The sequence below is a fragment of the Buteo buteo genome, chromosome 1 (assembly GCF_964188355.1).
Source record: "Buteo buteo chromosome 1, bButBut1.hap1.1, whole genome shotgun sequence".
In the NCBI taxonomy this organism is placed as follows: domain Eukaryota; kingdom Metazoa; phylum Chordata; class Aves; order Accipitriformes; family Accipitridae; genus Buteo; species Buteo buteo.
In genome coordinates, this window is record NC_134171.1 from 32,230,914 (window position 1) to 32,244,484 (window position 13,571).

Below are 13,571 nucleotides of genomic sequence, written 5' to 3' on the forward strand. Positions count from 1 at the left end.
ATTCAAAATCCTGTTAGCCTGAGACAGCTATGCTTGGAGCCCATCCATGTGTTCCTGAAACCATGGCATGGAATAATCATAAAGCAAGCATAAACCAGTCACTGATAATAAAGAATTTTACTTGTCCCTGTTGTTCCTTTTGAAAGGCTATTCCAGAACTTATCGCATCTGAGAGGCAGGATGCTAATTTCTACCTAATATTTCATCCAATATTCACCATCATACTTTTGAGTTTCACAATATTCTTATTCCAGTGCTCGAGGTCTTTGATTGCCAGTGCTTCCAAACCTGTGTACCTCCTTCTAGCACAAAGAGAGTTATCAAAACTGGAAATAAGATCAATTCTGAAGAAACTCTCCTTGCAATCTCCCTCCAGGCTGAACAATACATGCTTATTATAAACCACTTAAAATTTATTTAAATACACTCTTCTCTGTCTTGCCTTTTTATTTCTCATTAGATATAACACTATATCAAATACTTTACTCAAATCCCACGTGGGAGATCTACCTCTTTTCTGTTTTCTAGAAGATCAGCTATCTTACAAAGGGAAAATATTTCTTTGGATTGGCACAATCTATCCACCTTCTATTTCATCCCAATTTTTACTTATTTTCAAGCCCTTAATAATTATTTTTGTTAATGCATCTTTTAGAATAATATTGTAAAGCATTGCATACTTATGAGTTCAGACTAAAGCGTATAACATACTAGATGACCATTTTTTCCATACATTTCACTAGAAGTGCTACCTTTACCAAACCATCAATCCCACAGTGTCTGTTTTCCAGTTTGAAAGCTTTATTATAAATTTTGCTATTTGACCTTATTTTCACATTTAGTTCAGTCACAGAGCAGGGATAAAGATTATCCAGCACACTAAATTAACCACATGAAACTCAATGAATTTTGCTACCAATTCTGATAGCAATACTTTTTTCCTTCATATCTCAGTTCCTACTAGAGCCTTTTCCCTTCTCCAACGTCAAATATAATCATTGTCACTGAACACTAAGGCAAATTATTCTTTTAGTTTAAGAGCCATACCTAGTTAACTTTTGATCCTGCTGTGTTCTATCTGCATAGTAATTATAACTTCTATTACGGGCTTTCTTCTGTATTTATTTCAATGTCTTTTTATTTTTTTTAATTATATATATATAAAAGCTTATATATATATATATGTGTGAAAAAAGAAGCTTGAATTTGGGCAATTTTTCAAATTTTTACTACATCCATCTCTATTTTTGTATGAACATGTATGTTAAAAAAATAAATCATATTTTCAACAGCTAGGGATAAGACTAAGCAAAAAAGGTTCTGTCAATACACATACACAAACACTGAAATAACTATTTAAACACCAAACACAAATTCTGAAAACATAAATAGTAAGTATTTCCACTGCACTAAAAAAGAATACTGAGATAGTAACTAGAACCTGAGATTATTAAAACAGCATAGGAAGGAAGCTGGGTTTTTTTACTCTACTGCATCTTCTCCCTTTTGGTGAGGTTTGGTTTATTATTTAATTTCTGGGTAAAACAGATGAACAGAATCCTAGTGCTTTTGTTACTCTCAGCCTGCTCAGATGACTAACAAATTAATGTCAAAATTCCTTTCTGAGGCTTTCTCTGGCTCCAGGCTTTTATAGAATAGATATTTTGCCCTACTAGTAAACCACCCCTTAAAAGCCGCAAAAGATGGCTCCTACAAACCATCAGGCAACTCTGAGTGAAAGAGACCCCTTGCACAAGATCTGTGTATTTTTAATTCTTATCAGAGATAAAGTGGGATCCTACTAGCTTGGGTGGTTCCTTGCTGCTTGATCAATTTTCATCTCATTATGCCCAGCATTAGCTTGCAGGATTAACTGATAGTGGTATGTGAGGTTTGACATAGAAGAGAAAAAAACCTATTAAATTTGATCCCCAGAGAACAACAACAAATTAATTTACCCCCTTATTAAGGAGGTTATTGAGGGCAAAGCTATCTGCATTTAACTACCGTCTGCCTCTTTTGTGCATGGATATTACCTATTAGTGCACCATGTTTTAATGCACTATTAGCCTAAAACCAATATTTGGGGACCTATTATATTGGCAGTTTGGTTTTCCTAACTGTGTTCCTGTGAGAAAAAGTAGTGAAATATGAAGATTAAATTATTAAGATATAATTCATTTTCCTGATTCTAAGGCACGATTCTTTGATGCTGCTTATCCCAGCTAATGAAAGTCAGATTTAATTAGGTTTTGGGATTTGACACAAAAGGGCTTACCAGCTTCCACAAAGGATTGTAGAAAAATGTTTTCTGAAAGCAAACCCTCACTAGCTATTTTTTGAAAATGTAAGACAGTAGAAAGATGTGACCAAAGTGGTTGGGCAAATAGGAAGGAATTACTTTAAATTTCAACTGAATTTTATTTTTACAAAACACGTTTTTAATAGCAAATATTACAGATGTTTTTCTGCCTGAAGACCTCATAATCTGGATATAGAACAAAGAGTGGCTGAGGCAAAGTTTAGGTATGTGAAGCTATTATGAATCTGACTTTTTCTTTTCACCTCCCTGCCCAGAATAGATAGAGCCACAATCCCAGGAATTTTGGGGTAAACACTCTGAGCCTTGTGGGTATCAAAACCTTAGTCCAAATTTTATAGTTTAGTTTTATTCCCAGTAATCGAGGTGGTCAGAATTCCACTTTTTAAATTCAGTTGTGAATTCTTTTGCATATACAAGGTTATGAATAGTTTTCCTGCATCTTTTTTTGAGGAAAAAAATAAAAAGGGTATTATTTAAATATACTCATACCTTGATGTCTGACTTTTATTACTTGACCACAAGTACATGTTCCAACATGAAAAATATGGGATCATTTATATTTCAATTAACAATCTATTGTAAATTCTTTTATCTTTCAGACCTGTACACAAGTATTCTCATAGCCTAATACATTTGCATTAATGCATTGCAACTTGCTGTCAAACTGCAGTCACCTGTGTCCACTGAAAAAATGAACTTTGTCAACTCAGAAAACTTTCTACTCTTCCATGTTACCGTTAATTTCAAAAGTCCCAAGGTGCAGGGATGCCGCATTTGGAAAAATACATCGGTTTAGGACTGCCATTATGGTCTACTGGAGACTCTTGCTAAGTTTATACTAAAACATTAAAAAGTGCTAGGACCCAGGCCAGATGACTGGAACTCAACCATCTATGCAGCTAAATAGTTGCTGGCATATTTGAGAGTCAAGTGAAAGTCAGTTACGACTCTCCCAAACAATTTGCAGGCACTAGTTGGAGGGGAACATGAGTCAAAAACCATTGCCACTCAACATTTTGGATGCAACTATTCCGTTTTAGAGGATAAAATGATTTTACAATATCAATGTAGTTGTATCAGTTGGGCCTGAGGCCAGAAAATGTGTTCTGGTATTTTTTCATTTCTGTGACAGAGGTAGCTTCTGAGGCCACAGGGAAATGTCATATCAGGGTTGGTGACCTATTTGTTTGGGCGTATTTGGCAAATAATCATCTAAATGATAAATGACTGCTTTCTGACAATATTTTTTAAATTAGCAAAAAAAAATAAAGGCAATTTATTTCTTGGGAAAATGAATGCAGGGCTTGAACTCAAAAAAAAACCACACACTCCCAACAGTTTTTTGTTGCTTTTTTTTTTTTAATAATTTAAAATAAGATTAAAAGGCATATGGTAATTTCAATTTTCAAAGGGATATATATGATCTGAAAATCTAACTGTATTTTTCTGTCAGAAAATACCACACAAACCCACAATTATTTATAGTACTTTCAAGTTACAAGGTTAAAAAGGGTCTGCAGGTTACCTTCTAGAAAGTTTCATACCAATAGCCAAGAAATCTCTATCCTAATAGTAGACGTCATAATTTTTAAAAGATTAAAATTACTTGAGAGTTTTAAAAAAGGAATATCACTGAATCCTGACTAATATATAGTAGCATATGTGTACAAAAACTTCCAGAACACAGTACAGTATTTATTAAGAATAAAATCACTTACACATAAGCTAATGCTGCTTGACCAAATAGCAAGGGTTTCCATTTCATCATTTTTTAAAATAAGAACTTTGAGTTAAGTTCATTATTAATGAGAGGGCAGAAAGTTGAATGGAACATTCTCACTAATTTCAGTCTACCTTGGAAAAATGAGCCGAAGGAACAGTGGAGTTGGAAAACAGTAAGCAACAATGGGCATCATGGCAATGAATAAAGCCAAAAGACAGGAGATGTGAATGCCCGATATATATGTTTCACAAGCAACATGAGGTGATTTTAATCCTAGTGAAATTAATCCTGAAGACACAGGGTTACCATACATTTGCACTCTGTTTTTATTATTTAATTGTTAGAAAGAAGTAGACAAAGCAGTGTCTCCACATTCTTTCGAGTGGGACAAGTTCCACACTCTTACTCAAATTTTCGGGCCCCTGAAAAAAGAAAACCTTGTTATGATTCCACTTTGATTTCTGCTGAACTCCCTTTGATTAGAGACCATACTACTTTGGTGGTCATCACTAATAAATGCCTTTACAACTACTCTCAACAAAGGACTGACAGGAGTCTTGGTAGGGGATAGGGATTTTCAAGGTAAAAATCTAATGAGTAGGGTCCTCTGGAAGACCCCAAACCATTACATTACCTTAAAATGTTTAGTGTAAATTATCAAATACAACCATTTACTTCTTACACCACACACAGTGGTTAAAATTGTCCACATGGGCAGCTTTCTGCACATGATATCTGCAACATCATTAGTGGTCGATGATCCTAAATGCCTTTGCAAGTATAGGGAAGGGCACTTAACAATGCTTTTCTGTAGTAATTCATTGTAAACTCTGCTGGGCAGGTAAAGGGATACATATATAATGTTTAAGAATCATAGTAGAATTGAATCAAATTCTATACTGTTTCTCAACAGTTCTGCTGAGAGAAACACAAGGAAAGACCTTTGATTTTCTGTGATTATCATATATTCTCATTAGTTATCCATATAAACTACATATTAATATTTAGCGGTGTGCATACATTCACTTCAAGAAAAAGCTTTCACTATAAACCTTTCTAAATTTTCTCTTTCTCAGTCCATAGACGCTTTAGCAAGTTTAGACTTGATCTTTTACTATTTACCGATTTCTCCACTTTTGTGACTGTGTACAGAAAACTTTGGATTTTTTACATTTACAAATGTAGCCTCACTTGGTAATGAATTTTTGAAGTGTGTGTGTTTGTAGTATTCAAAAAACCCAACAGTCCAGAAACAGCACTTGAAGAAAAAATCTGGGACTGTTTACTTTAACTTGACTTACATAGTCTGTAACAGCTCATAAAAAAATCAAAATCTGGGTCTGAGGCTATTAAACAGTAGTGTACTCATTTGTCCCTAAAAACACCTGACTATTCTAATCTCTAGGGAAAATATACTTCTCAATGATTCTACTACGGGAGGCAAGTAATTTATAAAAAGTAATGTATTTCACATTTTGTGTGATAAAAGTTTGTGGGGTTTTTGGCTAGTTAGAATAAATTGGAGTCTAACAATGTTTTGGATATGTATGAGTCATTACGTAGGAGGTATATATTATTAGACAGATATTTGCTTTTAATCAAGACTTAATTATTTTTGAGAATACTTGGTTTTAAAACAACTTTTTGAACAACACCTACTTGAGGTCTTGGGAAGGTTCTGCTCTGATATGGGGTGTCTCCACAGAGTGCCCAAACACTGCCCCTTCCGTGCCTAAAATACATAAATAAAATACAGTACAATTACTTTGGAAAACAATACACATTGAAATGTATGACCACAAATTCACATTTTTAGGACAAAATATTTAACTGAATCCTTTATTAATGACTATCAATGTTTCTTCATATTTATGTTTGCATTTCTGTATCAAAATCTGGACTGACATCATGTAAAACTACAGACTTCTGCTTATTGATAGATGAATTTCATATACAAATCTGAAAACATTTATAGATCCAAACTTTTCAGCACTGACTGGCCTGAATGCTTATCTCAACACTTTGGGGACTGATTGTTTTATAGATAAGGAGAAGAATATCATAGATTTGTTTGACAAAAACACATTTTAGAAGTGTCTACTATTTTTTGCATGATGCTCGTTTTGATTCCTTAAATTGAGATGCTAAGCCTTCGAAAGTTTTGAAATAACAGTCTACCACCTGAACTTGCTAGCCTGAATCTCAATATCTGACAGCTTCAGAGTTTCCTTCCATCAGACCTTCCTCATTGAAAACTTTTGTTCTCAAAGAAATTAAAGAGACTTATCTGGAATGTCCTTTGGTTGTAGTGTTGGTAGTGGATGCTCATGTATCTCCTACTGGGCACTCAAAATCAAGGCAAAGAAAATGGGTAACTATTTCCTAAAACTAAATTGATTCTCTATTGAATTTTAATTTCTATAAGTAGGTTCAAGTTGCATATGATAGTTCCACATTTTGAATTACACAACCAAGATTTTTCATTGAAAAGCTTCTTTTCAATGAAAAAATTAGGGTTCTGATAAATGTTCACTGCAGTTATTTGAAAAAAAGACAAATATTAACACAAGCCATTATTTTAAATGAAATTATTTAAGGAGAATGAAAAAGGATGAAAAAATTAATAAAGATCTGATTACAGCAAGTTCTTTGTTAAAATAATAGAAAACTCAAGAAACCGACACGTACTGAACAGCACTATAAAATAAGTATTTCTTTTAACTTTAAGACACAAGGATTGCACACGTAACAGTCATTTATATGACTCAATTTACATTTAATAGATAGCAATAGCCTACCCATGTTCTTAGGCATTCAGAAGTTTATATCTTTTTTTTTCCGTGCACGCTATTATCATGTTTATTTTTGTTTACTGATTTGTCCAATGCCATTATTTTTCTCTTCCATTTATATAAACTTTAGTTGTTTTTGTTTTTTCTTTAAATAATATCCATGTGGCTATAAGCTTTTATTTTCCTTGTCTGAAGATGGTGTACTGGGCACTGTGCAATGAAAATAGCCTAGATCTATTGTGTGAAAGACTTTCCAACAGAGAACCTCCAGTAAAGATGAAAGAACTGAATAAAACCACATGTAAAACAGGTAATGTATTTACCTTCTGTCACTAGAAATAAGATCAAGGAAACTGCCTGGCATAATTATAGTTGATTACTAAATATTCTGAGATTAATTGCCATATTTCAACAACAGAAGTTTTCTTGTGTTCTGAGCCTTGAATTCTAACCAAACTTAAAAACATACCAACAATATCTCACAGTAGCTGTATAAGAAGTGCTCAATGCAACAGAGGCACCACTATAATTGTTACAATATTTTAAATACAATAAAATATTTTCAATTATTTAAATATTTTATTTAAATATTTTATTTAAATATTTCACAAGTATTTTCAGAAATTTTGGCTGCTAATGGAGATAGATATTTAGATATTTTTGCAGTTAACAAATAACATTTAGTAAATAGATCTTACCAGGATCTGAAAGCAGAATGAGGCTATAGAATGTTTAATTGATACCTTTTTACAGTGTTAAAAAGTCCTGAGCAACAAGCCAAAAAAATCTAATTAAATGTTAAACTAAATTATTGTCAGAAAATCATCATTGTTAGTCATGTTTTAAACACCACGTTCTTAAAAAAAACCAAACCAAACCAAACCAAAAAACAACCACCCCCGGGCCCCAAACACAACAGGAAAAATCCACCCCCTTCATTGTAAAATACTCTATTGGTACGGAGTATCCATGAGGTAAAGTCCTAGGTTTTTATCTCCAGCAATGTATTAGCTTTACAAATATCTTGGCAAAGCATAGTGAAGACAATTTCATTATGACTGCTGCTTTGAAGATCTCTCAAGAAAACAACCAAATCCACTTTATATAACCAAAATTTGCTGCGTGTTATGAAGAACCACAGGAGGGAAAAAACAGCATATCTTTTTACCTAAAGGTATTCACAGAGGTGCTGTGCAGAATCTGTTTTTTAAACCTGATGTTGCCTTGCAATTCTGCTACCATTAAGTGACAGGAATAGCATGTCTGTATAGCCAGGCTTTCTGTCACTCAAAATAAATCTCACCCCCATCTATAATGTCACACAGGAAATTCTATGGGAGCAGAGTATCAGAAATCAAAGAGCGTGCTTCTGGATCCCATTCACCTTTTTAATTGGCAATATTGAATATTTTCAAGGACAAGAGCTTTTTGTATTTTTGAAGGTGGCAATGGGATATGAAGATGTAAATAAATGAGCAGGATGCAGAATTGCCAGTCTTTACTTATGAGAAGACCACAGCTGTAATGTTTGAAAGAGCAGAATTAATACAAAGATCTATAAAACGTCACCGTGGTATGGGTCAGACACTCAATCAATCAGAAGTGCCAAAGATAATATTAGGCAAAGAGTGATAACAAAAGATAAATGACAGCTGGTACTAAGCCAGCATTAGTATTTCCTCACTTTCAGCAGCATTTGTTTAAAAGATGAGAAGGCATCTCTCCCCTTACAAAATACAAATTTGGAAAGAAAGACCAAGTTTGTCCAAGCAGACTGAAGATCCAGGCAGGTAGAATTAAGGATAAACTGATATAATTAAATAAAATATAATTAAAACTCAAAACAAACCAAATGTGCTCCTTTTGCTATTTCAAGATACAATCCCACATACTTTTTTTCTTCTCTTTCAGCCTCAAAAGTGAAAGTATAACAGTTCTTGTGGTAAATGCTTTATCCTCAAAAAATCAACAAGTTTAAGAATATCTCAAATTTCTTTTATTTTATAGTGGAAGGAAAGCAGGCACTTATAATTATCTTGGGTTTAGTAAGAAAGGTGAAAACGATCAGCCAGCCAGAATTTACTGACGTGTTTCCAGCAGTTAAACAGCAGGATCAAGAAAAATGGAAAGGGATTGTACAGCAAATAAAAGACATGGATCAGCATTACTTAAAAATACAGAATAGAAGAAAAACTATAGGAAGGTATTCTTTATTTTTTAATTTACTATATGTAAATCTGTAGTGCTTTGATGGGAAGTTAGATCATGTAGTTCAGTACTGCTTAGGAAATGGTGCTACAAACATACCTTTCTATGAATAATAAATGTAACAGTATAAATCAGGATTTAAAGTTAATAGCATGATTTTTTTTAATGAAAGAAATATACTTTAGGTATTCAATAATTAACAATGTTAAAACACTTATTTTTTTCAGAAATAAGAAGGATCTATTAACTGTAATCCCTCACTTACAGATTCATAACCAAGACCTACTTTGAGATGAGTGAAATTCTAAAGAGAGATGAATGAATACAAAAAAAGAATAGAAAGAAAAGACTTGAACCTTCAAGCCCTTTCAAGTACAACTCAAAAGGAAGTAGTTAGGGAACTGTATTCAAAGGAACATGAGTCAGAATGGATAGCTATAAAAAGTGAACCTTTCAGAGGAAATAAAATAGCAAGGGCACGGAGTATGTGCAAAGGATGTAAAATCAAAACTCTAAGTGTAACTGAATAAAATTACTCCCGCCTCTAGCTTCCAGTGGAAGAGAATGAGTTATGTAAAGACTTCACTAAGAAAGAAGCATCTGTGAAAGCAAACTACTGGTCAAAGAATACCAGTCGCTATAGAAGTTGCTGGAGAAAACTCAGTAAATAGCACGAGTCAGGTAAAAAAGCCGAAAGTCCAATTCTGTAGTTATAGAGAAACCTCTTTATGAATAACAGTTTTATAAACACCAGACCTTTAAAACACACTTTTTTGACAACAGAGCAAATCAAACCCCTTTCGCTACAAGCAAAACTAGTCACACGTTCCTGATGAAACTGAATATTGAGAATTCAGAGACACGACTGTAAACTACTAATTTCTACTCAATTTAATGGTTCCTGAAATTCAGCCTTTGGGAAATGGCAGGTTACATAAAAACAATGGAAGTGCAATGTTGGTATTTGGTGCTGGATTATATTTGCTTACGTATGTGCATGCTGAGGAAATTTTGTCATTTATTTAACCAGCAAATAATCTTTTCATAATTTATGACTTAGCTCACACAACAACACTGATACCTTTCAGTGACTTAATAACCGACTAGCATGAAAAGACCTGAGCATACTGATTAGTAGAGCTAATTTTTTTTGTGAAAAGAAAGCAAGCTAAAGAGTTGATGAGCCAAGAATCAAAACCCAATAAATTATTTTGCTGTGAAAAATGAACCATATATTAGCATTATCCCACCTTTCCAATTCATTCTTGTAAGCAAATCACCTCAACTGTACTGACAATGCAATTGTCTAGCATTTTGATGTGGACAAATTATATGGCATTGCAGCGTCACAGGCACAGTTGAATCTTACTGCCTTGATCTTTCTCTAGGTTTTTCAGAAACATCAAGTAGCGATATGATGAAGTACTAAGATTATGCAAGTATTAGACTGTAATGTCAATTTGTCCGCTGAGTTAGAGAGTTTAAAGAAGAGTTTGTAAAATATTTATCATTTTTGAAGCTTGCAGTTTTACTCGTTGCAAACTCATTATTAAGTTAAAGCATCCACAGGTTTCACAGAGAAATATGAGTAATTAATCAAGATTGCTTTACCATTGAAGAGACCTTGAAAACATAGATTTTATGTTCTAAAAGTTTAATTGCAATAAAAAAACACCAATTCTTAATTCTTTTACCATGTGTACATAGCTAAAATTTAAAAGTGCCTTTGTGAGATTAGCTAGCTGTTGCTCAGCACTAAGACCTTTGAAGAGCTGATCACTGCCAGACTGAAAAAACCAGAAATATTCAACTAGGCAGATCAATGATCATAAAAAGACCACAGAAAATGCTTGTTGCTTCTTTTTTAAAAGCTCAGTTATTATAATTTATCTCGGGCTCATTAGAAACCCAAAGGCATGAGAATGCAGCTTCTGGACCACATGTTGATTGCGCAGCTCTTCAAGACTTTCAATTTTAATAAATGGCTTGAAATGTAATTTAGCTAGGTACTTGTATTAAAAGAGGACAATGCAACTAGATTTTTGCTATGGAGGTACATGTAACTAAAATGAAAGTAAGTAGGATTGGCATGATTGCTGGGATTTCAATCTTGCAGAATCCCTCAGCAGCAAAACTGAATAATGTTAAATAATGAAGGTTTGATACTGACGTGGCCATACTGGAGGTATATTATAGGTACAAAGCTGTAGTATGGCCTGACTAGATGCAGCTGTTCTCTTCTAAACTAAAGCATGAGCATCAAAGTCTTCAGAGGTAAGCTGCTAATAAAAGTAAATTCTAAAATTAATTATTTGGATTCATTACTCAAGGCCCTTGAACATGACTAATGTTTGATGCATGTTTTCTGTATGGCAACCTTTCTAAAGCAAGACTTCTACTAAGCCTTTCATTTAGATAAGAAGGATGAGTTCCCCAATAAATTAAAATTCAGCATCTTCAGTGTGATAAATTTTGATCAAAGCAAAATGCAACTACAGGAAATACTTGCAAAATTGCAACAGTCAGTATTTATTTTCTTAAATATCATCTTAACTTCTGTTGAGTACAAACATTTGAAACATTGCTTCCTAATCGTGGGCACTTAAGACACCTCTTGTCTTGCAATGCAAACGAAACTGGATTATGCCTATGTGTTCAGCTGCTCATCCACATACTTATTTGAAAGTTCACATCCAAAATCTCTGTTTGGCCACTTGGTTTGCTCTGCAGAAAAAGTGAAACTATTTGAATAAAATCTGGACTGACCATAGTAGCAACACAATTCAATTAATAATTGGAAATAGCTATTCTAAATGCTACTTCTGGGATGAAAAAAGTCTATAGATTTAAATGAAACTTCTGAGAAATCGTATTAAAATTGAATATTTTTTCAAAACATGAAAGAAATTGAACAAAGAATAAATTTAAAAAATAATTTTCATAATGTCTTTTACTTTTTTCCCCTGTGATGCATGACATATGGAGATATACATGACAATAAAAATTATTAACTACAACCACTTTCTGCTTGGATTGATACCATCTCCTTGAAAAGTTACAATAGCTAGATATACGAATAGATTTAAAGGTTACATTTAGATTTCACAGTAAATAATTCCTAAAAACCAAAAAATCATCTTCTTTTCCTAGATGTATATGATGGTCTGGATTTGCATTTTTCTTAAAATGATGTAAATGATTCTGGGTTCACAATAATGGAACATAGAACAAAAAATGTCCTTGTCTACATTCAAAAAATTGAATTTTAATGGGATTATTTTTGTATTTAATAGATCAAAAGGACTGTATTTTCACTTTTTGTAGAAGATAACCTTAGGATTTGGAGCACTCAGGCTTATGCTCTATTGAATAATTAATCAGTTACAAACAGAATTGATGTTTCCTTGATGAAAAATGAATGAATCAATGAATGAGAGGACTATCAAACAACAGTCAGTAGCTTCATAATCAGGGGACTCACCTGGGATGTAAAAGAATGGGACATGAACTTGGATATCCTGAGTACAAAAAGAAGCCTTTAACTTCAAGGCTAATTAAATTACCTTATAATTTTATCTTGATTTTTACTAAAAGCAAAGTGTCATGTATTTGTACAAAATACTATGGAAAAATATTAGAATCTTAAGGGCGAAAAATGTGAGAATGAGAAAATTGTTTCTCACCTAGTTCCAAGAACAATCAGTGATAATTTCCCATTTTGAAGCTTTCTGAAAATTCTAGAATGTACTGCTGCTTACCTACAAAACCTAGTCAGGAATATCTATCCAATTTGGTTCAAAAAGCTCTAAAACAAAAGAACTAATGATTAGCTTTTGAAAAAAGAAAAGGCATTTGCTCTTCAGTTAAGATAATCCATAAATAAATGGTTTCATTTTGAAAAGTCAAAAGCTCGGAGGAATTTATCAGGATCTTCTCCATTAAGTCTAGACATCCCATTAGTTGCCTAAATTAGGAGTACAGATTATTTATATTTTATCTATAGCCAAAAAAAGAGAAATTAGCATCTCTAGAGGTTAGTTAACTACTGATACTGGACTGAGACTACAGCAACAATGCACACAACCTAACCACCTTGAAACTTTTGCATTCAACATCTGGTCAGCAGTTGACACATCTGAATTTTATCTAAATTGGGAAAGCTTTTTTAGAAATCTCACTTTAACTATAGCAGAAGTCATCTAAGTTACCCTTAGCATTAAAACTGATTCATAGGGTGCCTTATATAGGTTTTAGTGGCCAGTTCTTTATGCCATATGTAAATGTGCATTTATTTCTGTTCTGTACTTTGCCATTACTGTAGCATACTGAAAAGTTGTTATGATTATGTTATAATTACTGCTGCATTCTTACAATTTAGTAAATTGTTTTATTTACGCAAAAGGAAGCCACAAAGCAGCAGGACTATTATCCAGATTTCTGAAATAGTTCTACTATAGCATTTTTACTGTATAGGAATTAGCATGCCATGGATGAATTATAAACAAATATTTAGATAAGTGCATTT

The 13,571-nt window shown here is 33.2% G+C and overlaps 1 protein-coding gene across 1 annotated transcript in view; it reads right to left on the reverse strand.

The window, feature by feature from the left end:
* SGCZ (sarcoglycan zeta) overlaps positions 1-13,571 on the reverse strand; it is a 522,780-nt gene that overhangs the window by 18,379 nt on the left and 490,830 nt on the right. The window contains exon 6 of the mRNA XM_075026628.1: positions 5,706-5,778. Within this exon, the coding sequence (XP_074882729.1) occupies positions 5,706-5,778 (73 nt within the window). The remainder of the gene's footprint in view (positions 1-5,705; positions 5,779-13,571) is intronic.